The sequence below is a fragment of the Melozone crissalis genome, unplaced genomic scaffold (assembly GCF_028551555.1).
Source record: "Melozone crissalis strain CALT ecotype California unplaced genomic scaffold, PUWL_Pcris_2 ptg000081l_1, whole genome shotgun sequence".
NCBI lineage: Eukaryota > Metazoa > Chordata > Aves > Passeriformes > Passerellidae > Melozone > Melozone crissalis.
Window position 1 is genome coordinate 6,938,190 of NW_026535858.1, and position 26,436 is coordinate 6,964,625.

The 26,436-nt window shown below is 55.9% G+C and overlaps 2 protein-coding genes across 5 annotated transcripts; one reads left to right on the forward strand and one right to left on the reverse strand.

The window, feature by feature from the left end:
• Positions 1-323: 323 nt before the first annotated feature.
• MRPL2 (mitochondrial ribosomal protein L2) lies at positions 324-1,936 on the reverse strand. Its single transcript, XM_054290438.1, has 6 exons — positions 1,687-1,936; positions 1,456-1,597; positions 1,252-1,367; positions 1,052-1,162; positions 658-731; positions 324-568 (listed from the first exon to the last, which is right to left on the reverse strand). Exons 1-6 carry the CDS (start codon positions 1,934-1,936, stop codon positions 356-358), a joined length of 906 nt encoding a protein of 301 aa, XP_054146413.1. The 3' UTR covers positions 324-355.
• A 118-nt stretch (positions 1,937-2,054) lies between these two features.
• On the forward strand, positions 2,055-26,299 carry KLC4 (kinesin light chain 4). 4 transcript variants are annotated; one of them, XM_054290161.1, is made up of 16 exons: positions 2,055-2,160; positions 12,382-12,648; positions 12,804-13,034; positions 13,321-13,399; positions 13,486-13,711; positions 14,001-14,088; positions 14,395-14,496; positions 14,774-14,947; positions 15,066-15,165; positions 15,729-15,781; positions 17,474-17,541; positions 17,621-17,729; positions 18,501-18,650; positions 25,171-25,295; positions 25,399-25,456; positions 25,819-26,299. In XM_054290161.1, the coding sequence occupies exons 2-16, from the start codon at positions 12,400-12,402 to the stop codon at positions 25,906-25,908; spliced, it is 1,902 nt and encodes a 633-aa protein (XP_054146136.1). In that variant the 5' UTR covers positions 2,055-2,160; positions 12,382-12,399; the 3' UTR covers positions 25,909-26,299. The 4 variants fall into 4 exon arrangements, with proteins under 4 accessions (XP_054146136.1, XP_054146137.1, XP_054146138.1 ...); XM_054290162.1 differs by having other exon boundaries at positions 18,501-18,623; XM_054290164.1 differs by lacking the exon at positions 2,055-2,160 and adding an exon at positions 3,717-3,802.
• Positions 26,300-26,436: the final 137 nt, after the last annotated feature.

The following is a 26,436-nucleotide window of genomic DNA, read 5'->3' on the forward strand; positions in this document are numbered from 1 at the left end:
CTGGGAGGAGCTGGTGTCCGTGATTGGCAGCTTCCCAGTCACCGTGGCTGGATGCCACCTTCCCGTCCGCTTGTCTTCATTCCTCCACAAGCTGAGGGTGAGAGAAGAGCTGGGGTGTCCTACAGCTAGGTTTGACACGATTGTGCCAATTGACCACACCAGGTCACCCACCAACTTCAAACTTTAGCCAAGGCAGTTCACAGCCCCACACTCATTTCTTGCACCAACCCCACTCCTGCTAGACACTGAACACAGCAGAACTTGACCCGTCTGAAAGTGAGGAAAGGCCCTGTCCATAAAAGACATCAGTAATGCTACAGCGGTAGCATGAAAAACGCTTTATTTGCCCCGGGCATCACTCTACTGCTTTGACCCGTGGCAGGTTGACGTAGCTTTTCATGGGAGGGAGAGGTTTGATCTTGCGGCCGGCCCAGCCACCCTTGCGGTGCCACAAGCCCGTGTGCGGGCGCTTGCCCAGCCAGCGGTTCCGGCCCGCCTTCCCAATCACCCGCTTGTTGTGATCCACGTTGGACACGCGGCCCACCGTGGCCACGCAGGTCTCCAGCACCTGGGGGACAGAAAAGCGCTGCAGCCCTCCCTGGGGGCACACGGTTGTGTGCCCAGGCAGTGGAGCCAGGGACAGCACAGCTCCTTTACCTGCATGTGCCTTTTGGACGGCAGCTGCACGATGGCTGTCCCGTTCACCTTCCGCAGCAGCACCCCACAAGTACCTGCAGAAGGCAAGAGAGGAGGCAGCTGCATTGAGCAGCAGGACAAAGTATCCCATCCTGTGACAAGCACATCCCCACGCTGGTAACTCCCCAATGTACTGTTGTACTAAATGTGGGACTCCTCGCAGAAGACAGAGCCTTGAGGAATTAACAGGGCAGAGCTGCCCCTGTTTTTCTGGAGGGATGTGTTGCACTCTAACATGAGAAGAGGATGGCAACTCCCTGTCACTGGCCACCCAGAGCAGTGTCCCCCTGTCCTCCTCTCCACCTGTGCTCAGCCAAATCCCTACCAAGAGTGGGTTCCCTGTGTGGGGACATACCAGCTGCCCGGATGTACTGTGCTCCCTTCCCAGGGTGGCTCTCCAGGTTGCAGATCAGTGTGCCTACAGGCAGAGCTCCCAGTGGGTATGCGTCCCCTTCACTGGCTGACACTGGAAGACAGAAGCTGCCAAGTTGGGCAAGGAGCAGCCGACGAGCCCTCGACAAGACCGGCACAGCCGCCCCTGGCCCTGGCGTGCACCTGCCATCCTGCTAATGTGAGGCGAGTTCGTGATGGTGCTCCCTGGCTGCATGTTCTCCGTGGCAATGATCCAGCGCTTGCGGTTGCCGCCGGCCACCAGGGCGATGTCAGCCGACCTGCACGGAGAACCCGCGGCGGCTGAGCGGGAGGCCACGGCCGGCGCGACGGCCCGGGCCCGGGGCCGAGCCCGCACCCCGCACTCGCCTGCAAGGGTCGTATCGGACGCTGATGACCTTCTCGGTGAAGGGCTCCGCCGGGGCGCCCTCCTCGTAGCGCAGGCGCTGGAAGTCGATCATGCGGTAGCGCCGCTTGTGTCCCCCGCCGATTCCCCGCACGCGGACGCGGCCTGCGGGACACGGGAGCGGCTGCAGGCGGGACCCCCCGCGCCCAGCCGGCCCCGGCAGCCCGCCTGCGCCCGCCTTCCCGCCCGCCCACCTGTGTGGTCGCGGCCGCCCGTCTTCTTCATGCCCACGGGCCGCACGGTGTACTTGGTCCGGCACTTCCACAGCGGGTCGGTGGTGCAGCGCGGCGCCGAGCCGCTCAGCCCGCGGCAGGCGGCAGGCGCCGACAGCGGCCCCGGCAGCCAGGGCTGGGGGCCGGGCGGCAGCGCCGGGGGCCGGGCCCGGCGGGGCCCCGCCGACAGCAGGAGAGCACCGAAAGCGCGGCAGAGCCCCAGCGCCGCCATGGCCGCGGGAAGGCGCCGCCGGACGGGGCGGGGCCGCCGCGGGCCCGAGCTGGGGCTGCCGGCAGGTGGCGCGCTCCCGCCGGCAGGGCCGAGGCGGCGGCCATCTTTGATTTAAAGGGGCTGCGCCGCTGAGAGGGCGGGTGGTGCCGGCCGCGGGTCTCGCCCCGCCCCCGCCGGGACCGGGACAGCGACCGGGATCGCCATCGAGGTCTTGCGCCCAGCAGGTTGGACTGGCGGGGTTACGGGGGCTCGGTCACTCCCCTCGGCGGCCCTGGCGTGGGGAGGACACGCGGAGCCCGGCGGCGCAGGCCGGAGCGGGGGCGGCCTTCCCGGGGCGACGCTCCCCGCCAGCCGGGGGGGGCGGTGGGACCCTCGCGGGGCGCTGGGGAGGCCCCTGAGCTGGGGCTGGGGCTGGGCTGAGGCTGGCGTGGCTCGGGGACCGTCCCAGCGAGCCCCGGCCGTTGGGGCAGCGGAGCGAGCGGGGGCGAGGGCAGCGTTGGGGCCGTGCCTGCCGTAACGCTGTGGGTCGGCGCTAAGGGCGCTGCCGGCTCTGCGGACTTTGGAGCCGGCGAGGCGCGCCCTGCGAGATCAACCCCTTCAGCACCGGGGGAGCCGTGCCGTGCCCGCTGTGCTCGGGCAGCTCCCGGTACGCAGGCTCGGTGCGCCCGGCCTCCCCGCGGGCAGGGCCGAGTGCCACGCCGGGACGGCCGGCGGAGGCCGGGAGCCCCGAGGGAAGAGCGGAGTGTGTGCATGGCAACTGTGGGTCAGCCCGAAAACCCGGCCGTGGTTGTTTCCAGGGTGCTGTGGGCACAGACTGCGGGATTCACTGCTCTATAATTAGTCTGTGTCTTCATTGCCGGGAATGGCTTTCAGTGTAACACAAATAATGTATGTTTGCGCTTCTGCTGTGTAACTTATGTGACATGTAAGCGTGCCATAGCTGTATGTACCCAGAGAGCCAGCCAGATTTGCCCTCCAGAGCTAGGGAATGGAGGACAACAAGGTGCTTTAGGAAAGAAGTATGTGTTGTGAGATGAGGCAAGAGAGAACCTGTGTGTCAACAGCGCTAGGCTGGGCTATGTTTCTCCTGGGACACCTGAAGCCCTTTCCCTTCTGGGGGAATCCGTGGGGAAGGACAGGAGGACCAGTGCAGTCCTGGTTCAGGCAGGTGTAGGTAGCTGGGGACATGGTGGGGAGCACCATGACACTTGTGTGTGTTACCGTGCATGGGATGGCTGTAGCAACAACCCAAGCTGGATCCTGTGCCTTTTGAGAAGAGCAGCCAGAGACTGAACAAGTGCTTCCCAGCAGTACCCGGCCCAGCCCCACACTGCGGGCTCCAGCCTTCCCCGATCTCCTGGATGTGGCCATTGCTGTGGGCACGGCGATAGCAGCTGGAGGGCTCTCTGCAGCTACCCCAGCTTGGCTTTGGGGGCTGGCGTGGGGTCAGCAGCGGGGACGCGGGCGAGGGTGGTACCCAACAGGATGTAAAACCTTCTGCCACAGGATGGACGGTGGGATGGAGCAGGGCTTTGGCGGGCTGAGCAGGAGCCCTGTGATGCCCGGTGCTGCTCGGGCAGCGGGGCTCGGCCCTGCTCCTGGGCTCTCCCGTGGATCCCCGAGGAGGGAGCCGTGGGCTTGGCGTGCGTGGCGCTCGCTGCGCTCCCCGGAGAGCGTCCGAGCGTCCTGTTCGCGGAGCGTGTCCGCATCGCTCCCCTCCCCCTGCCGCAGTGTGGTTGGCTGCCGAGCGCCGGTGCCGCGCCGCCGCTCGCTCCCGGGGCGCACGGAGCCGCGCAGCGCCGCGGCCGCCGCTCCTCCGCCGCCTCCGCGAGCACCGGCGCTGGACAAGCCGCTGCAGGCAGCCAGGTACCGCTCCTGTGCGCCGCGGGGCGGGGGACATTCCCGTGCGGTGACTGAGACGGGCAGGGTGCCCGGCCGTCCTTGAACAAAGGACCGCTTTGATGCGCAGTTTCGGGCAGAGCTGGTGAAAAGTTTTTTTTTTTTTTGCCTTGTGAAGGTTTTACGTAGCCAGGTGGGCGCGGGATTTCTCTGTGGTGGTTCTGAGGGGTGAAGGGGTTTCTCTGGCTGGTTTGTTTCAAGGATACGCAGCGGGCGTGCCTCCTGCTGCCAGACAAAGCCGGAGAAACGATGACGGAGGCAGGTCATACAGCAGTAGCTCTCAAAGGGCCTTGTTTCGCCCCAAACCGTCTTTTCATTAATTAACTGCTTCCTAAGCCTTTTCGAAGTGGAGGTGCACCCTACGGAAGGTGGTGGGCTGGGGGAATCGCGGCTGAGCTTGTGTGAAGGAGACGATGCGCCTGGGAGGAGGTGTCTGAAGAAGAGCTGGGGGATGGTGCTGCGGTAGAATGCTCTGGCCAGGCAGCCGGGAGAAATCTGCACAATGGTGGGAGGCAGCAGCACATTACCGGGAGCAGCAGGCTTCCCTGCGCCTTGCATAGCTGGCATCTGGCGCTCTGCTGCAGTTCCGTGCTCGGCTCTCCTCTGGTGCCCTTGGTCTCCTCTCTGCCGTGCCACCTTGGAGATGTGGAAAACACCCAGCCCTGCTTGTGCCTCTGGGGAAAGAGGGTGGTGTTCAGGTCAAAGATCTGGCCAGCTCAGACACAGGGTAAATAAACATGGCTGTGCTTTGCTGTAATTGGCAGAAGGAGCAGGAAGCATGTGTTCTCTCATCTGCTGTTTTGGGGGAATGTCCAGGTTGAAACAACAGTATTAACCCCAAATACCAAAAGGGCTCTTGGGGCACAAAGGACACGGGCAAGATACTGACCTTGGCAGAGTTGCTGGGTAAATGCTTAATTTGCTAGGAAAGAGCCACGTAGCTCCTCAAAGAGCAAAGAGCTTGAGCCAGAGATAGAGCAGATCCTCCGTTTGTTTTGCAGGTAGAGGTTTGTCCCTGTGACTTTGCCTGCCTTGCTGTGGTGTACAAAAGCTGCTTGCTTCTGAAAAAAGTAGCGCAGTCTTGCAGCCTGCAGTCAGCTGCAGGTCTTTGCAGGTGCCCCAGGTACAGCATGGAGGGAGTGTGGGCACAGCAGAGCCCCCCAGGGCACACAGAGTGGCTCCAGAGCTCCTGCTGGTCCCATCTGCATCCTGGTTATCTCCTGTACCCAGCTCAGGCACATCCAGTGCAGAGCCCTCACATTAGACAGATGCCTGCAAAGGCACTGGCTCCTGGGAATTACTCTGCCTGCTTTAATACTGCTTCATGCTGTCAGGGCAAGGTAATGGCTCTGGCTCTGTTTTTTATAGTGCAAGACTCCCAATCAGATTCTGAAGCTGGGGAGAGATGCTTGCCCTGGCTCTGTTCCAGCTGCTTAGCTCTTGTCTCTCCACTAGCCTGGAAATGTGTTTTAATGGTGTTTCGCTGTAGTCCCGGGCGCAGCAGATGCAGAGTGGATTTGGTGCGCTGCTGCAGACACGAACAAGTTTAAAAACAAGGTTTTATCAGCTGATCTGGAGGTGCCAGCATAAGCTTGCTGGTGGGAGTGGTGATGACTGCTGTTCTCATTCCAATGGCCTGCTGGAAGGGGCAGGTTTCCCCAGCCAGCTGGGGCTGTAAAAAATATGATGTACAACCAGAGCAAAATAGTTATGGCAAAAATTTCTGCTTTTTTTTTTTTTTTTGGTTGGTTGGTTGGTTGGTTTTGCTGTTGTTGTTGGGGTTTTTAAACCCTTGTTGATTTCCAATATCTGTATTTTTTGGTAGTAACAAATGGAGTGAAACCTTTCTGGTCCTGAAAGGAATGAATGATCCGATACAAAGCCAACCAGACTACCTGTTCTGTCTTCCTCAGAGTACATATCCATTCTGGAATTCAATGATGCTTTGATAATACAGGAATTGCTTGCTGTGGTCAATCAGAACAAACACCAGTACCCTTTGCCTTGTCCATTTCCAGCTGTGGGCTGGGAGGTGAGAAGGGTATGAGAAGCTCCCTTGTTCTTTCTGTAGTGGAGTCACTGCAGCCAAGTCCTTGTAAAGGCACCTTATCACCACCTTGCCCTCTGTGTTTCATTAGAGATTGTGGGTGGCAGGGAGCTGAAGCTTCTGGGACAGAGAGGAGTGTTGGGAGGCTCCCTTCAGGCTCTTTCCCTTCGGCTCCTGTCTCCTTGGGACTTGAGCTGCAGATCCAGTTCCTCAGTCCTCATCCCCTGGGCCTCTTGCAGCCTGCTGGTTAGCACAGACATTCCCAGCACAAGCCTTCCAGTATCTAGGAAAAAACCCCAGAGCTGGCTTGTGTCAGCTGCTGGAAGAAGCAATCCTGGCCCTGATCCCTGGACAGACAGGGATCAGGGCATATCCCCAGCACAGTCACCTTGTACTGTGTTATACCTGACTGAGGACTGGGGAAACTGGTTGGGTGAAGTCTTTCTGGGCTTGGAGACCGACTTCAAAGCCATGTGAGGAGATGTCTGGGTGCCAAGGAGAGCCCTGGTTTTGGGGCATAGGAGAATGTGAGTAAGACCACTTCTTGCCTTCACTACCTGCTGTGTTGTTGCGAGTGGATTGCTTTGGGAATCCAAAAATCCCTGTGGGACACTGCTGGAAGGAAGCAGGCACTGCATTCCCTTTCTCTGGGCCTTGGGTCAGTTTCTAGTGCTGTGGTGCCTCGCTCCTTTGTCCTGAAGAGGAGTTCACTGAAGGCAAATGCACTGAGTTTATCTCAGGAATTCAGATGAAGAATTTTTTTTCCTTACTTTTTTTTTTTTTTCTCCCACAAGAGGATGGTTAAGTTGTGATGCAGGGCTCTGAAGAGTTTGTGGGATCTCTGTTTTGGGAAGTGGTCTTTTAGTTAGTTTGTGGGATCTCTGTTTTGGGAGGTGATCCTTTAGTTAGACACAGATACCTGCTTTGGGTGAGGGAATGGACCAAAGACCTCTAAGCATTCATTCCAGTTAATACTCTTCAAGTAATACTCAAGCCAGACTCTTACTGAGGGAAAAGTTACAGCACAAGAGTCCCTCTGTAGTGCTTGAAGTCATCAGTGTATTGGTTTAACTTTAGGCTGTCTGCAGGGCAGGAAAGCTCTGAGCTGGAACCTGGCATTGGGAAAGAACTTTGTATGGAAGATGGGACTCTAGGTATCCCCTTTTTTTGGCAGTAGGATGTAGAAATTTATGAGACCACTGGTGGCAGAGAATATTATGGACATTAGAATTGAAGTGACATCTTTTGACTTTACAATTGCAGCTCAGAGGTATGGTGGGTGTGACCTCCCAGGATGCTGGCTCCTGACTGATGTCCTCTTTGTGTGTTCTTAGTGGCTCTAAGGGAGCATCTGGGCATTTCTGGCTACAGTAACAAGGATCACAGAGCACCATTCCTGCTCTGTGCCTCAGCATTTGCTGTTTGCTGGGATTAGAGCAGCTCTGGAAATACCAACTTGGATGTGGAGCTCAGCAGCCCTGGTTTGTCCCTTTTCTGTGGTTCTGCTCCAGGTGGCCTGGGGTGATGACCCTGAGCACAGTGGCTCTTCTGGCAGTGGTGTGGCAGTGTGCAGTGTTCCTGGCAGTGTCACTGTGTCCTGGCTGTGCAGTGGAAGCCACAGAGGCCCTGCACAGCTGAGTGTAATCTCCTGCAATCTGTTTGCCTTCTGACACTGGTATCCAAATAAGAAAATTTGTGCTCATCACACAGACTCTCTGATGGCTGCAATTTTGTCACTCTGTTTGCTTTTTACTGCTTTTATTTTTCAGCATCCAAAGTATTAGGTCTAGGTTTTGTTGCAGGGTCTCTTAGGGTGGAGCCTCGCTCTCTTATTTGCAGTCTCACTTCTAGCTTCATTGGAGGTCACCCAGTCATTCCAGAGACCCTTTGTTGCTCAAAGCTGGCAGAGGTCCAAGGAAAGACAAACAAACCAAAAAACCCTTCCTGCTTTTATCAAGTCGTTTTGCTTCCCAAATGTATAACCTTGCTGTTTCTCCAGGTTTCTCATGGCTCACAGGAGGAGACTGGGACAATTATGATGAAGCAAGACAAAGCATTTCTAAATTGAAACCATTGCTATCTATGTCCCAAATGTGGTCACTTGTTCTTGCTGTGGCTCAGATTTACTCTTTTCCACAGGAAGCTTTTTTCCAGAACCCAGCTGTCACTCTGCAAATACCTTACATCACTTAAATATCCTTGGATCACCTTCTCCTACGGAAGAATTTGCTGCGGAACATTTTGCTGAAAATCTGTTTCACTTTTTTACAGAAAGTGCTGGCAGGCCATCTGCAGTTTGAAGCATGCTGCAGTTATTGCCTTGTGCATGCAGGGAGGCAGTGAACTGCATCAACTGAGTTGTTTGTAGACCTGAGATCTCTGTCCTGTTGTAGCTGACTCCTGATTTCCCTGGTGCTTCTCCTCCCCCACTCCCATAGTCTTTTCCAGCATTAGGCATCATAACCTAAGCTTAAGATTGACTTGGACCCATTTAATCTGGCATCCTTGTCGATGTTGTGGGTTGAAGACAGGAGCAGTGAAGCTTCCAGCTCTTTCCTCTGAAAGGTCTCACACGTGGGAGCAGTTTGGAGAGGCAGAAAAGCGAGCTGCTGAAATTGCTGATGCTTAGCGATTTCGCGGTGGTGCGCTTGAATGCAGGAGGAAGGTTTTAGCCTGGCAGGATGTCCTTGCTGATGGATCCCTGGCTGATTGCTGCAGCTGCCACAGAGCTCAGTGCAGGCACGTTCCTGCCCTGCCCTCCAAAGGGAGCAGAAGAGGGGAGATGAGCTGGGTGCTGTCGGGAAGGCAGGCTGTTCCTGCAGCTCGCTGTAAATAGGGAGGATGTGCCAACTAGAGCGGAAAGGGGCGGGTGGAGACCTGGGCTGGGACACCTGCAGGTCCACGAGGACCGCAGCAGGATAAACTGGGAACAGGGCTCTCCATCTCTCAAGGAGCTCGGTGGAAAAGCATTCTTCCTGTTCCAGTCTGAGCCCCACCCTGCAAAAGGCAAACTATGATGTGTCCCCTCCTCCCTGCAGAAAAGCTCTGAGTGTTTTCTGCCTGGGTAAAGGGCACTCAGGGCCCCTTACTGAATGGAAGAGTGCATATACAGCAGCCTCACCCTGCCTGACCTTGGCACTGGCTGCCATAGCAAGTGTTTCCTCTTTGGAGGGCTGAGCAATGAGACTAGACCTGCCAGCACTAGAAATAAGCTCTTTGTGGGGAAATTCCTGCTTTGGAAAGTTAAGTCAGCTCCTGCTGATGTTGGTTGCTTTTCTTTGCTGTACAAGAGGTAGCAGCATTCAAAGACTTCTCAGCAGTCTCCTCTTTGTTTTTTTGTTGAGCAGCTGTGTGTTGTTCTTAGGTTTTGCAGCCTGTGTTCAGCCTGGACAATCCTCTGTCCACTGCTGAGCATGGAAACACGTTGGTACCTAGCAGAGCTGTGCTTCCAGGATGTCACCCTGGGGGAGAAAGGCTGAGGTTGTTACAGAGCACAGCCTGTGAGAGAAGAAAAGCCTCTATTGGGATGCCTTGAAGGATCTGAGGATGTAGTTGCAGGGTAGGATGAGTCTTACATGCTGTGGATCAGGATGTTTTGGTTTATTTTTCCTTCTCAGACTGAAATCTGTGCAGTTTCAAACAAACAAGTTGATTGTGATGACTGTGAAAGGCGTGAACGTTTCTGCTAGAAGGGCTGAAGAAAGAATGTTGCTGTAGTAGAGATGCTGATCGTTTAACAAACAGCAGTTTCACAGTTGAGGAGTAGTTCTGTGTACAGTGGAATTAATGAGGCTGATTTCTATGGATCTGGGTCTTGTCTCCTGACTCTGTTACCTAGCAAGGTGTGAGGTCTGGTGGCTTTTTATCCTGTGATATGTTCCTCTTCCCAATGTGTTTGTATTGTACTTGTTAAAGATGCCAGCAAGATCTCTGTATGGACAAAAGTGAAAACTGTCAGCATTTCATTTCATACAGCTGGGCCTGTACCCACAGGGACTTGTGCTGCTCAGCTGTGAGAGGTTTAGAGCAGAGTTGTAGTTTTTTGGGTATGAGGCTGTTCCTGGCTATCTTCTTGTGTCCCAAGCATTGCCTATGGTCCAGAGAACTGTTTCCCTGTTTGCAAGTGAGTCAGGGTGTGTTTCCTTCCAAGCAGGAACCAGTGATGGGGCCATTTAACCCTTTAGCAGTTATTACCTTGGCAGTACCAGCACCCTTTGGGCTGCCAGCCTCTTTTCTCTAGGGCTGGGAGTTGTTGCACGTTTCTTCCTGAGTTGTGCTCAGCTGTAGAAGTCTGCATTAAGCAAGGCTTTCCTTATTGCTTTAGCACTTGATCCCAGAAAAACAGAAAAGAATAACCAGGGAAATTGTTGTCTGGAATGGTTAGCTGCCAGTTTCTGAGAATGAGTTTGGAAGATGGGGTATGAGTGGCAACCAACTCTCAGCGAGCCCATTTTTCCTTTTGAAACAGCAGTCTGTGTCCTCTATCTTGACCTTAATGAGGTTTTTCATGCTATTCTTGTCATATAATCTTCTGCAAAGGAAACTGGCATAAGTCATGGTCCAGAGAGACTGTTTTGGTATAAAATGTGCAGGGTTAACTGCATGTGGAGCATGACAGATACCCAAAAGTGAAAGATACCGTGATGTATGACTCAGAATTGGTGCTGATGCTAGATCATGAAGTGAATATGAAGTCAGCATTGTGACTTTGGGGGAGGATGACTCAGTTCTTGTTCAGAGGTGTGAACAGAAGCCCAGCCTTCAAGAGACACGAGGTGTTTCTGCCCTGCTGAGGGGTTCAGTGAGGTCTCCTCTGTGTGTTGAGGGTTTGCCCCCACCTTCCTGAGGGATGGATGTACATCATGGGAACAGAAAGCAAAGAAGAATTGAAAGGAGGGTTCAGGCCTATAAAAAAACTGGAGGAAGAGTGAGGCTAAAGAGGAGGAGATGAGTGGGTTTGATAATGAGATGTGTGTACTTAAAACAACTGTCCCAGTGCTGTTTGTCACCTTCACTTTAAGTGCTGCAGTGAGGAGCAAGCTGGGCCTCTCTATTGCTCAGGGCCCATTCCCCAGTATCTCCCTGGCACTTGGACAGAGTGCACAGGTGAGAGAAGAGGAGCCTGCCAGAAAGGGGAGCTCTGCTTGCTCTGTTCCTGTGCCTGGGACAGGATTTCTGTTCTGTCAGTAAAGCAGGCACAAGGCAGCTGCTGAACAAAGAGCTCACACCGTGCAGAGGTGGGTCCAGCAGGAGGTCAAAGGCAGATCTGCTGGCAGCAATTCCTCACCTCCTCCTGTAGCTGCTGGGCAGTTTGCCAGCCTCCTGGCAGCAGGGCCCTGGGCACTCAGGTTGCAGAGGCCTCTGCCAGCTCCAGGGAGCAAGGAGGTGCTGCTGGGCAGGTGCTGCCTGTGCAGGGCGTTGCAGAGGCTGGTTTTGGAGTGACCTGATAGCAAGGTGGGAGGTGGCTTCACTGTGGAGTAATGTGAGGAGGCTGCTGGGGTGGCCCAGCTGCTGGGAGAGGCTGGGACTGTGCTAAATAAGGAGTCCTGGAGCAGCCAGGGTCCAGCCTGCCTGCTGTGCCTCTCAGCCTCTGCCTGTTGTGTTTCCCTGTCTCCTGGGCTTTGTGTGCAGGGGTCTTGCAGCCACACTGACATTGTAGGTTGTAGTGCTGTGCAAAGGCAGTAGCTGGGCACTTCCCCATTGTGTGTCTGGGGGGAACAGGACAGGGAAGGAGTACAGAGTTCTTAGGCCATCCTGAGGAGCACTTGGGGTGGCAGCAGGGTGAATCAAGATGGAAAAGCTGTTGGTGTTTCAAGTCAACACCTGCACAAGGATTGTTAGTGTGACTGTAGCTGTTAGTGTGAGCTTCTGCAGTCAGGCAGTGGTGTGGTGTGCCCCGCTGGTGGCATGTCCCTCAGTGCCACAGTGGCAGTTCTGTGCTGAGGCTGCAATCCTCAGGATGTACTCTTCTGCTCATATTTTGGCACAGCAATACCACTGATGCCCTCCTGTCTGAGATGCTCCTCTAGGAGATTTTCCTTTGAGGAGGCAGCAAGCTTTGAGCTGGCATCCCTCCACTTTATGTTCCCTTTCTTCTGCAGTCAGAAGAGGTGCTGAGCTCTGACAGCCTCTCTGCATCAGTGGCCTGTGGGCAGAAGGTGTATAGATTGCAACCCCAGCTGCCAACCACAAATCTCTGCTCTTAAATGGTTGCTAAATTAGTCCTCCCCCTGCTGGGAGCGTGGGGGTGCTGGAGGTCACCGCTGGTTGTCGCCTTTTTGTCTCCTGTCCTCGCAGGCCACCTGCGCTGGTTGCCAGCACTCCCAGCCACAAAAGCAGAAGCCTGACAGCTGCAGGCTGCCAGAGGGAGAGGGGAGGATGAAGGAGAAGGGTTTAGAGTAGGCAATCTGTTAAATGCTGTCTCTGCTTGGAGGAGGTTGTGGTGCTTGTGTCTGAAGCAGCGCCGGGGCACTCAGGTTTTGTCTTGCTCTCTGTGCAGGGCTGCAGGAGTAGGACTATGTCCACCATGGTGTACCCAAGGGAGGAGAAACTGGACAAGCTGAGCCAAGAGGAGATAATTTCCAACACCAAGCTGGTAATGCAAGGGCTGGAAGCACTCAAGAATGAACACAACTCCATCCTGCACAGCTTGCTGGAGACCATCAAGTGCCTGAAGAAGGATGAAGAAGCCAATCTCGTGCATGAGAAATCCAACCTGCTCCGCAAGTCCGTGGAGATGATAGAGCTGGGGCTTGGAGAAGCTCAGGTGAGAGTGGGGGGTGATCCCTGCGGTGTTATCTGGGATAGGCATGTGGCCATTTCCCATAAGCTACAGGGTGGGAAGGGCTAAGTGTAGAAGGCTAGCATGGGTGTGAGGGAGAGACAAGCCTGTGGTTGTCACTGACTGAGACCCTTCCCAAGGTGATGATGGCATTGTCCAACCATCTGAACGCCGTGGAGTCGGAGAAGCAGAAGCTGCGTGCTCAGGTGCGGAGGCTGTGCCAGGAGAACCAGTGGCTGCGTGATGAGCTTGCCAACACCCAGCAGAAGCTGCAGCGCAGTGAGCAGACCGTGGCTCAGCTGGAGGAGGAGAAGAAACACCTGGAGTTCATGAACCAGCTGAAGAAGTATGATGAGGATGTCTCACCTTCGGTAAGCCCCAGTCCTTTTGAGCTGCTGCTTTTGTGGGTCCAGAACTGCCTACATGTTATCACATGATAACTCCTTCCCATGCACAGCAATGCCTGTAGCTAAAGGGGGCCTGCATGGGGCAGAGTCTCTGGATGTTGTTTTGTGGGGGGTGTTGGTGGCAGAGACAGCAGGAGAAATTGAGTGTGTTGGTGGGCTGCAGAATGGCGAGAGTTTGGCAGTTCACTCAGCCCTAGCTGCTGCTGTCTCTGCTGAGAACCAACAGTATTTCTGATTCTCATCCTGTCAGGAGGAGAAGGAGGGTGACTCCACCAAGGACTCTCTGGATGACCTATTCCCCAATGAGGAGGAGGAGCATGGTCCTGGATGTAAGTGTTTGCTCATGCATGGGTGCTGCCTGTCTCTGTTTGAGCCTGCTGGGCCAACGGTGCCGTGTCTATTTCTGTGCCCACAGTGCCCCACCAGCACAGCAGTGCTGTGGCAGCTGCCCAGCAGGGAGGGTATGAGATTCCTGCACGCCTGCGCACCCTGCACAACCTTGTCATCCAGTACGCCTCCCAGGGACGCTATGAGGTGGCTGTGCCTCTCTGCAAGCAGGCACTGGAGGACCTGGAGAAGACATCAGGCCATGATCACCCTGATGTGGCTACCATGCTCAACATTCTAGCACTAGTGTACAGGTGAGCATGGTGGGAAAGCCAGGATTGGTCCAGGACAGCTTTCTGCATCTCCTGTTTCCCTTTACAGCACATCCTGGGGCTCCCCAAGCTTCCAGGGGTTTGGCTTTCAGAAAGGTTTTGGCCTAGATGGTATTTGGTTTGCCAAACTCACAGATATAACTAGGGACTGACTAAAGCAGGGAGCAGTGGGGAAAGAAAGGACTCTGAAGGCTGGGTCTGTGTGGAAGGAGCACACAGTTGATAGCTGTAATGTCCAAATCCAAGATAACTGCTTGGCTTTGCACTGCAGGGATCAGAACAAATACAAAGAAGCAGCACACCTCTTGAATGATGCTCTTTCCATCCGTGAGAAGACTCTAGGCAAAGACCACCCAGCGGTGAGTGCCTCTCTCCTCTTCCAGTCACTTGTTCACCTTTGGGTGCTGCTGGGGCACTGTTCCAGCAGTGTTTTACTGCTTCAGTATTTCCTGCTGGCTGGTTCAGTACAGCCTGTAAGGACTTGGCTTCTCTTGGATCCTGTGATATAGGCAGGGCAACCCTCTGTCCCTAGACCTCCTTCTCTTGAGAATCAGCCATACTGCAGGCATGGGGAAATGTGACAGTCACTGTTACTGTTGCTTGTGCCCCTTGTTTGGTCTGGCTGGAATTTGCTTTGTTTCATGGAGAAGCTTCTGTCTCTGCAGGTGGCAGCGACTTTGAACAATTTGGCTGTTCTGTATGGCAAGAGAGGGAAGTACAAAGAGGCAGAGCCACTGTGCAAGCGAGCCCTGGAGATCCGTGAGAAGGTACGAGTCTTCCTGCTCTTTCTCCCATTGCCTCAAGGCATGTGGGAGATCCAGGGCCTATCTAGGCTGTTCAGCTGCTCATTCTGCCACCACCTTTCCTGTCTCTCCAGTGTTTGCAGCCCTAGGGAGGCCTGTCAGGAGGTAGAAGCTGGAATTTCTCCTCCTCTCCAGACTTTGGCTTTTGTCTGACGTAGGCATGTGCTGGGGGCACTCCAGCATCTACAAACTCCAGGAATCCACTCCAGTCTTTGTGTCTTCTCTTCTTTTGTTCACCCAGGTTCTAGGTAAGGACCATCCTGATGTGGCCAAGCAGCTGAACAACCTAGCCCTGCTGTGCCAGAACCAGGGCAAGTACGATGAGGTGGAGTACTATTACTGCAGGGCCCTGGAGATCTATGAAAGCTGCCTGGGTCCTGACGACCCCAATGTGGCCAAGACCAAGAACAACCTGGTGAGGCACTGGGGAGAGGCCTGGGGAGGGGTGCTCAGAGACAGAGCAATAGCTGCAAGAGGTGGGCAGAGTTAATCTGTTTCCCAGAGGGGCTGGAGCTGTTTTGTTTTGGTTGCAGGCTTCCTGTTACCTGAAGCAAGGCAAATACAAAGATGCAGAGGTGCTGTATAAGGAGATCCTGACCCGTGCTCACGTGAAGGAGTTTGGCTCTGTGGATGGTTTGTACAGCAGAAGCTCTTGGGGCAGGGCAGGGGTGTCCTGGCTCTCAGCCTAGACTTGTCTGGTTCTGCTGTTGCCCACACTGAGGGATGGGGTGCATTGCAGGGCCCCTGCTTTGGGCATCCCTTGAGGTGCTGCTGTTCTAGTGTGTTATGCTGTTCCCCCTCTTCTCTCAGGAGTCTCAACCCAGTCTTTTTACAGGACTGGGTATAGTAAATGGCACAATCATGCTCAAGCATAGGTTGAAGTTTCTCCTGTGCACCTGGCACATGTACTTGTGCTGGGAGGACTTGTTTTTTCCTTCCCTTGTTCTTTCCTTCCCTTGTCCTGCCTTTGCAGTGTTGGTTGCCCTTCTTGGGACTCTGGGCCAAGGGAGAAGTTCAAGGGAAGGAGTTCAAGGAGAGTCCTCTTGGGACTCTGGGCCAGGGACTGGGGGGAGGATCTGGAGTGTCACTTCTCCCTGATGAGGTGCTAGCTCTGGGGACAGAGTGCTGGGCTGTACAGGAGGCAAACAACAGCGTGGGGTGGTGAATGGACCTGTTTTGTGTTCTTCCCCACACAGATGAGCACAAGCCAATCTGGATGCATGCAGAGGAGAGAGAGGAGATGAGCAAGGTGAGTCTGATCCCAGGGGGTTTGATCTTCTCTTACCACAGCCTATCCCTTAACTCCTCCTTCCTGGAGAAGCTGCAGTCTGAAGAGCTACCAAAGCCAAGAGGCATCTGGAGAGGGGGGTACAGCACTGCTGCACCCTGGGCCACAGAGAGGGAAGGTCCCTCAGAGAGCAGGGTGTTTTTCCTTGGGCAGGGCTGTTCAGTCTCTCAGCCATGGCTGCATGCTCTCTCTGCTTTAGTGATTGATCCCTCTTGGGCATGCAGATGATGGCAGATGGCAGAGGGCTGTGCTGCAAGGCCTTGGCACTCTGTTCCACAGAGCTGCCAGTACCCAGAGCATAACTGGCTTCTAAAGCAGCTCTGAGGCAGCCTAGGGAAAAAATGGAGGTCAGGAAGAAACTGTTGCTGTCACGTTGCTTAGGAAATGGAGCCATATCTGAAAAGGGTCTCTGCACAGGGCAGGCCCTAGCTGGCCTCTGAAAGGGGATAGAAATGGACTGTGCTTGCCTTGGGCTAGGCTGAAAGGCAAAGCTTCTGTTGCTCCTGCAGCCCAGGCCCTGCTCTGTGGTCAGTAAATGCAGCAGTTGTGTCTTTGCTTTTGCCAAGTATAAGGCCCCATCTGTGTTTTGGCAGGCAGGTGAAGCAGCAGAAGGAAGGGTTCTGATCTAGTCCTCTACCTGCAGTGGGACTCTCCCTTTTTTTGCCCTCAGAGCAGGCTCCAGCCCTCCAGGGTTCAAGCAGCAGTCTGGCAGGCTTGACTTAGTGCCTGATGAGTCCCATGCTGTCAGCCCTAGAAGCAGGGCACTGGCACTGGCAGGTGCTTCCCACAGCATCCTGTGCCTTCCCATTGAACCACCCTGCATGGGCACTGCAGGGCACTGCTCAGCTTTGCACTGCTGTGCTTGCTGTATTGTGAAGGCTCCGCTGCAAAGAATCTGCACTTGCTGCAGCACCATCCTGGAGAAATCCAAGCTGGAGTAGAGACCAGGTTCCCATTGCCCCCTCTGGGACTGAGACTCTTCTGGTGGTATCTTTGGAGAGTTTAGGGGTCAGATGTAGATAGCTGTAGTATGAAGCTGTGCTCCTGATAATGCAAGCTCTGCCATGGGGCAAGAGAGCAGGCTGGGGGAGTCACAGCTGGAGTAAGAGATTTGTTTCACATGTGAGTCTTAGGCAAGGGCTAAACCTCTTTCCCTGGCTCTGGGGCTCCTCTCCCCAAGGCAGCTGTGTCTGTGCCCCATGGCAGAGCAGGGTTGGCGTTCCTGTCCAGGCAGCAGCAGTAGTCACAGACCTGCTTGTACTCCTGGCCCAGGAGCTGGGGCTGATGTGCTGTGCCTTGTGCTGTTTCCATATCTTCTGTTAAAATGTATGAAAATCCTCTGACAGAGCTTGGCTACTTTTGTCCCTTGCCTCTCTTCCCTGGCAGCAGATGGGGGCCAGTTCATGCCATCATTGGGGCCTTGGGCACAGCTGGCAGCCCTGGCCTCCAAGGCTTTATCTGCCCCAGAGGATTTGGCACCTTACCTGTTAGGTTCAGACACTTCATTTGTGTATTGTGTTTCCAAAAGCTGGGCAGGTGCAGGGGTGCAGCCTGGGCTCTGGGCCTGGCATTTAGTGATTTAGTGGCAGAGCACAGGCCAGAGGAGAGCAGTAGGTGTGGGACTGACAGCTCTCTTCTCTCCTCACCCTGCAGAGCAAGCACAGAGACAGCGCTCCCTATGCCGAGTATGGCGGCTGGTACAAGGCCTGTAAGGTTAGCAGGTAAGAGCTGCTTTGTGGGCAGCTGTGGACTCTGGGGGGTGACCCCAGGGCTCCTGCTCACCTCCCTGTGTTACCACAGCCCAACTGTGAACACCACTCTGAGGAACCTGGGTGCGCTGTACCGGCGCCAGGGCAAGCTGGAGGCAGCCGAGACCTTGGAGGAGTGCGCGGTTCGCTCCCGGCGACAGGTAACCCCAAGGGACCTGCCCTGCTCTGGGGGCAGCGCAGGGCTGGGGTGGCACCTTGTGGCACTGCCTTTGGTGGGGTGTGGTGAGGGACTGTCCTGGGCCCTTCTGATGTTCTTGGTTTGCGTTTCTGTGACACCAGAGGGCCTCGGTGGTTGGGGATGCGTTTGTGCAGAGATCCTCATGTGTGTGGGTGTGTGGGGTGGTGCGTGTGTGTGTGGATGGAGCAGATGTCCATGTGGGGGAAGGCATGGCTCAGTGAGTGCAGAAATACTGCAGTAGGGTTAAGGCAGGTTCCTGGGCTTTGTCAGCTACTGGGGAGAGCTGCACTTACTAGGATGTTCTCTTCATACTAATTTTTTTTGTCCAGAAGCAAAAGATACCTAGAATTTCTTAGAGTACCTCTTGCCTTAAAGTCCTCTCAGTCCTCAAATAATAAATCAGGAGCTGTAAGCACCTAGCACAAAAGACTGAAGGACAGCTGAATCCTTCACACTTCAAAATGAGAAGGAAAGAAGCTGTCACCTTTGGGGTAGCAAGCCCTTGTTCCACAGGGTTGGTTATGGCCTTGTGAGGACTCACTGAGCTGGGAGTTCAAACAGAAACTGCTAAGTGCAGGATGGCATTTGGCTCCATCCTGGTTGTGCTGGGCAGTTTTGGCTGGGATGATGCAGTAGCCAAGAGAGGGAACAGGAACCAAGCACAGTGGATCTCCAGAGGGAAGGAACATGTAAAGACAAAACACCGTTCTTCCTTAACCTTTCCTGCTTGCAGGGCATTGACCCAATCAACCAGACGAAGGTGGTGGAGATCCTGAAGGAGGGGGATGGCACAGAGAGACATCGGAGCCTGGGGGGCAGTGTCAAGTACGAGAATGCCACAGACGGTAGCGAGGAAGTGAGTATGGGCGTGGAATGGAGCGGGGTAAGTACAAGACACCATCAAGAATGGCCTCAGCCGGCTGCCAGAGGGCAGGGACAGCCTGGCTGAGGGCTGTCCCCGCGTGGCCTGTCGTGGCATCCTTGTCTGCCTCCATTCATTCCCTGCACATTTCCTTCCCTTCTCTTGGCATGAGCCAGCCGGCCCGCAGAGGTGCGTGTCTGGGTCTGGCTTCTGGTGTACAGAGCAGGTATTGCCAGCTGAGGGCTCCTGCTTCCGGGGAGCTGCCAGGCCCTGCAGTGCACAGCATGAACTGGCCCTGGTCTGCCCTTAATCTTAGGCTTGTAACCTTATTAACATCTCTCCCTGCTGCTCCCCTCTGGAGGCCCTGGCTGAGAGCATCAGCCCCATCTCGGGCTCACCCAGCCTGTGAGAGCCATGTGGCTGTCTGTCCTGCACTGTGCCACTGACAATGCTGAGCCTGGGCAGGGTTGTGTGTGTGCGATGTGCCTGGTGTGTCTGTGACTGACTGACTGACTGACTGACTGACTGCAGGGCACGGGAGTAGTCTGTAGCCAGCATCTTTGCTGTCCCCCTCTCCTGGTCTCGTGCCCTAGGCAGGTTCTGGCCAAGCAGAGGGGATAAAAGGCAGGTCTTTGCAGGATGGCAAGCTGGGCTGACCAGTGGAGGCAAGAGACTGGTGTTAGCTGAGGCACAGACAGGTGAACCTGAACCTCTCTAGGCTTGCTCTGAGGCTGAAGGTGACTTTGGTCACTAGCACTGAGTTTGGAGAAAGGTAGTGATCCAGGGCTGGGACAGATGCCTTTTGTCTCCTGCAAGCAGGAGGGTGGAGAAGAGGCAGCAAGTGAGCATGGTGCTGGTGGGTGCTTGGTTCAAGGGCTGCTAGAGCTGTTAGTGCTTACATTCCTTCTGCAAACTCTGGGAGCACAGAGCAGCTGGGGTTGTTGCAGCCTGGCATAGGGAAGGCACTGAGCACACAGAGTCCTTTGCTGCCCCCTCACATCTGCTGTCACTAACCCTTCCCCACCTGGCTCTGCTCTATCCCCACCTGCATGAGCTCCCTCCCTTCCTCTTCTTTCTTCTTCCCTGTTGCCATGACAGCCCTTCAGCACCCAAAGCCTGAAGCCTGCTGGCTCTCTTGATTGTGGATTGTACACAGGAGGTGGCTGAAGGGGATCTGGAAAACAGACCTTCAAATGGACCCAGCAGCTTTACCAGATGCAAGGCTGTCCTTTGCCCCAGGTCTTGGCATCAGGACCAAAGAGGGTCTTAGCTCTGGCAAGGCTCCAACTCCAGGCCCCTGCACTCATTAGTAAGGGGGCTAGACAAGCACAGAGGGAGGGCTGCAGGTTTGGATTAGAATCACCTGGTCCCTATGCTGGCTGGTGTCTTTCTGCAGCTCCTCCTGGCTGTGCTTGGTGCTGGGTGACCTCTTTGCACTGGTGATGGTGTGGGAGACCTTCCTGTCATCCTAAGGCAAGAGGCAGTGCCACCCTCTGCCACAGCCAGTCCCAGGGAATAGTCCCTGCTCATATGACCCTTCCCTGGGGGTCTTAGCAGAGCTTCCCTGACCCAGACAGCTGTAAATAGAGGATTGGAGGGCTAGCCCAGCACCCTGGGGGACACAGCTGCTGCCACATGATTCCTTTTGCAGCCTGCTGCACACATAGCCAGCCTTCTCTTGTGAGCCACCAGCCCTGCACCATACTGAAGCTCCTGCAAAAGGAGTCTGAGGCAGCTCCTGCTGCTCCTGTCTGTCACAGCCTGTTGTTTTCTGGGTTGGTCCAGAGCCCTCAGAAGTGCTGCCTTAAAGCAGCCTGTGCTGCAGGCAGGGCTGTGGGAGCCCCCAGGGTGCCCTGTGCCCCTAGGCAGCTCTGGAAGCACCCCAGGGCCTGGATCAGCTGCTGCTGCCTGGGTACCTGGGATGTGAGAGCAGGGGGATGGCACCAGCCCCGTGCTGCAGAGGCCCAGGAGCAGGAGGCCCAGGCTGTTCCTCCCTGAGCTCAGCTGTTCCTGCCAGCCCAGTAAGCCACTAGCAAAGCAGTGAGGCTGCAGTTCCAGCCTCACAAGACTCTCCCCCTGCCCACATGTGGCCTGTGGTCTCTGCATGCAGCCTGGGCCTTGTCCCACCTGCTCCCTATAGGTGACCTACAACCTCACAGCCTTGTGAATTGTGTCTCTCTCCTCTCTGTGCACTAGGCTTAAATGCCTGCCGAGACTCCCTCTTTCCCCTCCACCGCAGTCACCTGGATGTTTGTGTTGTATCCTCCGACTTTTCCTCCACACCATCCCTCCTTCCTCGGCGAGAGCTCCTGGCGCGCGAGGGCACCGCGACGCCTGCCGAGGAGCCCCTGGCCCAGCTCCACCCCGGGGCCAGCAAGAGCAGGAAGAAGCTGCGAGGAGCTGCCAGCTCCCCCAGGCCAGGGTGACGGCCCACCAGTGTCCCCTCGCGTGTCCCCAGCCCTGGCCTGCCCTTGCACAGCCCTGCGGGGCGTTGGCGTCACTCCAGGCTTCGCTCCATTGTCACTATTCATGCTCAGCCCTCCTTGCTTGTTGCCTCCGTGTCTACAGAGGCTCGAAGATGGAGGGCTGTTGTGGGACAGTGAGGCCTGGCCTAGGCAGGGCTGTCATGTGCCCATGTGCTTTCCTCCCTGTAGGCTTAGCTGATGTTAGTGCCTCGTAGCAAACCTGTGCTGGCTCCCCGTGAGATGGGCTCTTCCTGCAGTCCCCATCCTGCTGCCCTCCTCCCTGCTGGGCTCTGTACCCAGGAGCAGTGTGTGGGTCTCTCTGCAGGGCAGCCCATAGAGCTGCTGTGCATCCAAGATGAGGTGGGGGCAACAGCCAAGGATTATGTGCAGGAACTGGCCAGCACAAGCTTGTCTGGCTGCACCTTCCTGACTGGGTGCTGTAGCCAGGTTCCTCATCTGGCATTAAGGGCTGAATCAACCCCCCAGTGCTGCAGGGCTCTCAGGTGTGGCTGGTGAGAGAAGTGGGGGTGAAGTTGTTTGCTGTTCCTTGAGAGCAGAGGAGGGGCAGGAGGAAAGGAGAGTTTTTTTTGCAAGGGACAGACCCCAGACTGTTAGAGGTGGCTGAAATGGGGAATGGCCTGGATGGGAGCAGAATGGTTGGGAGAAAAAGAAGGTGCCAAGATGGATGTGAGGAAGCAAAGGGCTAGGCTGGAGGTACTCTGAGCAGATGGGATGGCTGGAGGGAGGTTGTTGCAGGAGTAGGGGCTGGGTTGCTCACAGGTCTGTGGGGCTGACTGCAGTGTGGCTGTCCCTAGGCAAGGGGTGGGAAGTGTGTAACCCTGGTACCATAGGGTCACCATGCTGACCCTGAGGGGGTGTGGGGGTGGCCTCTGATGGCTTCAGGCCTTCACAGGGTCTGCTGCTGTTAGTCATTACTGGGGTACAGAATGTATTCCAGGGCCAGACCTCCTCTGCCTTGGGTCTCACATCCTTGACTGTACACTCTCATCCCACCTCCTATAGGAAGGGAACCTCCCTGGCTCTCCTATTTTAGAAGAAAGCTGGGGAGGCTGTAGGCAGCAGGATAGAGCCCAGGGGCCAGCACAGGACTCCATATTTATTTAGCTAGATCCCTTTTTTATGCTAGTCATCTGGCAGGTTGTGATACTAAATGTGCTTGTGTCTGTCTGGGCCTGGCTTTCCTGTGGTGGTGCAGAGGCCTTGGGGTGCATGCATGCTGCTCCCCTGGAGTTTGTGCTTACTGAAAGGAAGCTTGTCCTCAGGACATGGGCTCTGGAGCCCAGGGCTGAGTGCTGCAGGGCTGTCCTCTCTGTCCCAGAGCTGCTCCAGGCTTCTGGAGAGCAGGGAGCTCCCAGTGCAGGGTGTGTTTGGACCTCAGGGCCATCTGCCCCTGTGCTTTGCCATGTCCTGGACCTGGTGCTGTAACGACCATACCTCTAATTAAAGGTAGACTGACCCAAATTGCTGCCCTGTGCTTCTTTCCATGCTCTGTAGGCCAGCGTCGGTCAGCCCTGGGGTGGCGGGTGCAAATGCTGCTGGAGCAGGTCTGGGGGTGCTTGGTGTCTGTCTGTCTGTCCAGGGGCATGTGCTGCCCCCAGGGCTCCCCTCCCAGGCTGAGCATTGGAGGTGAAGGACCCAGCTCCACTGTGCCTTTTCCCTGTCCTCCAAATTGGAGTTGCTGCTAACCTCAGCTCTGTAACCATGTGTGGCAGGGCTGCCCTGGGGCATCTGAGCTTGGACCTTCCCCAAGAGGCATTTCTGTGTAGCCAAAGAAATACCCCATTGTGTCCCTCAATGCTGAGCTCTACATGCTGCCAAATCCTGCCCAAGTCCTCTGCCTCCATGCATTAGGCAGGGTTGGAGCATGCAGTGGGGAGAGGAGCTCAGTGGTGGAGCTGCTTGGTTTTTTTTTGAATGCTCTCATCCTGGTGGGTGCAATGGGGTGGGGGCTCTGCGGCAAACCAAACCCATAAATGTTCTGGGTTAAAAATAACCCGTCAGAAAAGGGAGTGGGGGGAGAGGAGAGGCTATTTTTAACCCAGCATGCAGCAGCATTTGGTTCTGGTGTTGGTCTGCAGTCAGTCTGCATCGCTGCAGCTGGGGAAATGTGGCTCCATCCTCCAGCTCTGATACAAGGGCATACTTCTGATCCTGCTGCCCCTGTACCATGGTCCTGCTCCCCTGTCCCAGCTGTGTTCCCTCTTCCAGCCCTGGCTTGTGTGCCCTGGGAAAAGCAACAGTGCCTGGCATAGCAGTACCCTGCAGGGAGAGTGGTGACCCAGTGTAAGTCTGGTGGGGAGGCAGAAGACACCTCCCCATCTTTGTAAATGCTGCACACTGATATTCAGCTCATCCAAAACCTGCCTGGGATGCCTCGTGCAGGAATTGAATTGTTTACTTTGCTGCTTTGGGTGCTCTCTGCATTTCTGGTGACTGGGTCCCTTTGCAGCAGCAGCACATGGCTCTCAACTTGGAAAACCCTCAGCCCAATGAGAATGTGAAGAGGTTCAATGCATTTGTTTTATCCAAGAAGGAATGAGAGGAATACCAGGAGAAAAAGGCTTGCTGGTAGGAAAAGTCCTGGTCAGTCTTTGGTAATCAGAGCAGAGGAGGGCTGGAAAAGCCTTCCCCAAGGGCCACAGTCTGTAATGGTCAGCACAAGGGGGTGACTGGCCTAAGGCAGAGACCCTGCCTACCTGCAGAGCTGCTTGGACAGTGTAATTGCTGCTGCTAGCCTGAGCCACAAGGCATTTGGGTCATTTGGAATGCTTCAAAGGGGCTCCCTCACATCTTCCTAAGGAGCAAAAGGGCTTTTGCCATCACTTCACCTCCTTTTCTCCTGCCCCAGTGTTCCAGGGGCCATTCACAGCAGGAGCAGGGAAGACTGCTGTTATCCAGCCATCAGAGCAAAAGTAATTCCACATCAGCAGTGGTGTCACACCCTTATGTAACAAGCAGGCCAGGCCACAGGGGAAGAGCTTGGTGGCATGATGACATGGTGGCATCCATGTCACATCCATGGTGTGGTGCCATGCTGGCAGCCTGTGGATGCATGTGGAGCAAAGTGCAGGAGGTGGACTGGAGCCTGTCAAGGCCTGAGAGTGCCTCACTGAGTACTGGGGACTTTTGGAAGCATGTGGGAGGAAGCAGGCTCGGGAACAAGATTTCAGGCTGGTTTTGGTCTTCAGAAAAAGCAGATAGACACAAAATGCCCTCTGCAAAGTGCCACCCCCTGGGGCAGCTAGTGGGGCTGCATGCAGCTAAAGCTGGGGGGCCTAGGAGTGGTGGTGCCTGCTTGGCAGCACGGTGCTGGTGCAGCCAAATGAATCCATCCCCAGTGGAGCTGCCTGAATTGCTCCAAAGGCTCAAAGCTCATGGTCTTCGAGGTGTTAGGGATGGGACAAGGCTGTGTGTGCAGTGTGAAATGGTCTTGTGTGATGTGAGTGAGCCTGCAGGACCAGGTGTGCATCTGTATGAGTGCTGGACAGAGAGGAGGAATGGTGATGGTGTGGTGAAGAAGGGCAAGGGGAGGGAGAGGATGAGGATGGTCTCCAGCCAGCAGCAAATGAGGAGAGAGTCCTTGAAATGAAATGAAAGCCCCAGCAGCGTGTCCTGGCCTGACAAAAGTATCCCTAATCTTGGGACTCCCAACAGGGCTTGTTGCCTCTTTGGCCACTGGGACCTCCTTGGTAGTTGCTTCCTGAGCTGTTGCAGGTGATGGAGCTGTGTCATCTTTGAGCAGGACTGTGCAGATGCCAGTGCCATTTGTGCTGGGGGCAAGCCAGCAGCCTGTGTGGGTGTTGAGCTTGCCCTGGGCAGGAGGGAGTATCAGGCTGGATGAGGCAGACAATAGCAGCTGACTCCATGGTTACCATGTCCTGTGGAGAGCCGGCTGAGGGAAGCCATGTAGTGAGCAGTGATTTGGGCCAGGGCTAAACCCTCAGAGCAAGTGGGCAAGAGGATGCTTGGAGCCAGTTCCAGCCACTCATCAGCATCATGCCACAGCCTGATCAGTGCCACTCAGCCATCACCCTGGCTTGTGTCTCTGTGTCCAGGATGGCAGTGGCACTCTCCAGCGCAGCAGCTCCCTGGGAAAAATCCGGGATGTGATACGGAGGAGCAGTGAGATGTTGGTCAAGAAACTGCAGGGCAATGGTCCCCTGGAGCCCAGGAACACCAGGTGCGTGCGAGGGTCAGGCTGTGTCCAGGGCCCTGCCACCTTGTGTGTCTGGGTCTGACTGCTCACAGCACAATCACATCTGCTCTCCTCTGCTTTCTTACAGCATGAAACGAGCTGCATCCTTAAATTACCTGCACAAGTCTAGTGATGCTTCGTTTGAGGTAAGCACAGTGTAAGTGGTGGGGCTGGTGCAGGGCTGCCCGTGAGGCTGGGGGCTGTATGGCCAGCAGCACAGGGGGTGAGGGGCATGTTAGTGAGCCCCAGGTGCTGTGCCTAGTATCCCTGAGCTTGTAGCCCCTTGTCTGAGGTCAGAGCTCCAGCTCTGAAGGTGTTGCTTCCAAGGACCCACCTTCCTCCCCACAAAGCTCAGCCATAGGCTGGGAGCACAGGCAGCAGCTGCTGTGTGTGACAGCAGCACCAGGGCCGTCCTGGCTTGCAAGGCAAGGGCTGCAGGAGTTGGGGTGGCAGCTTTGGGGCATGGGGGTGCATTGCAGGTACCTCATGGGCACTGTGTTTTTTCCAGGGCACCCAGGGCTTCCGTGCGGAGAGCAGAGGCCTGAGCGCCAGCAGCATGGACCTGTCCTCCCACAGCTCCCTGCTGTCCTCCAACTGAGCTGGCTGCTCGCCGCTGGGCACCCTGGCTTCGCGCTGCACGGGGCAGCGCCCGGCACCTCCCCACACCACCTACAATGTTCTCCCCACCACCGGTTCTCGTGCCACCGTCTGCCTGCCCAGCCCGGCCTCCCCCGGGGGTCCCTAGCTAGTTCGGGCACCGCAGCCCGCCCGCATGCTCCTCTGCTGCTCACCGGGGCCGCAGCCCTGGTGGCCGCATGCTCGGTACCGGTCACACACACGCTCACCAGGTAGAATCGCCAGCCCGGGGATGGGGGGCTATCCCCCAGGCCGGGGCAGCGGCGGGAGTGCCCCATGCCCCCGGCACGCCGGTTCCCCGCCGGATGATCGCTGTACTTTATTTTATTAAATAAAACCGACCCTAGAAGCGACCGCGGCTCGGCCTGAGGGGGACGGGGCGGGCGGGGCGGGGCGGGGCGGGCGCCGGCTGCCGGGGGGACGGCGGGACACGGTCCGCCGGGGCGCCAGGGGGCGCTCTCTCCGCGCCGGGCCGCGCGGCGCCGCCCCG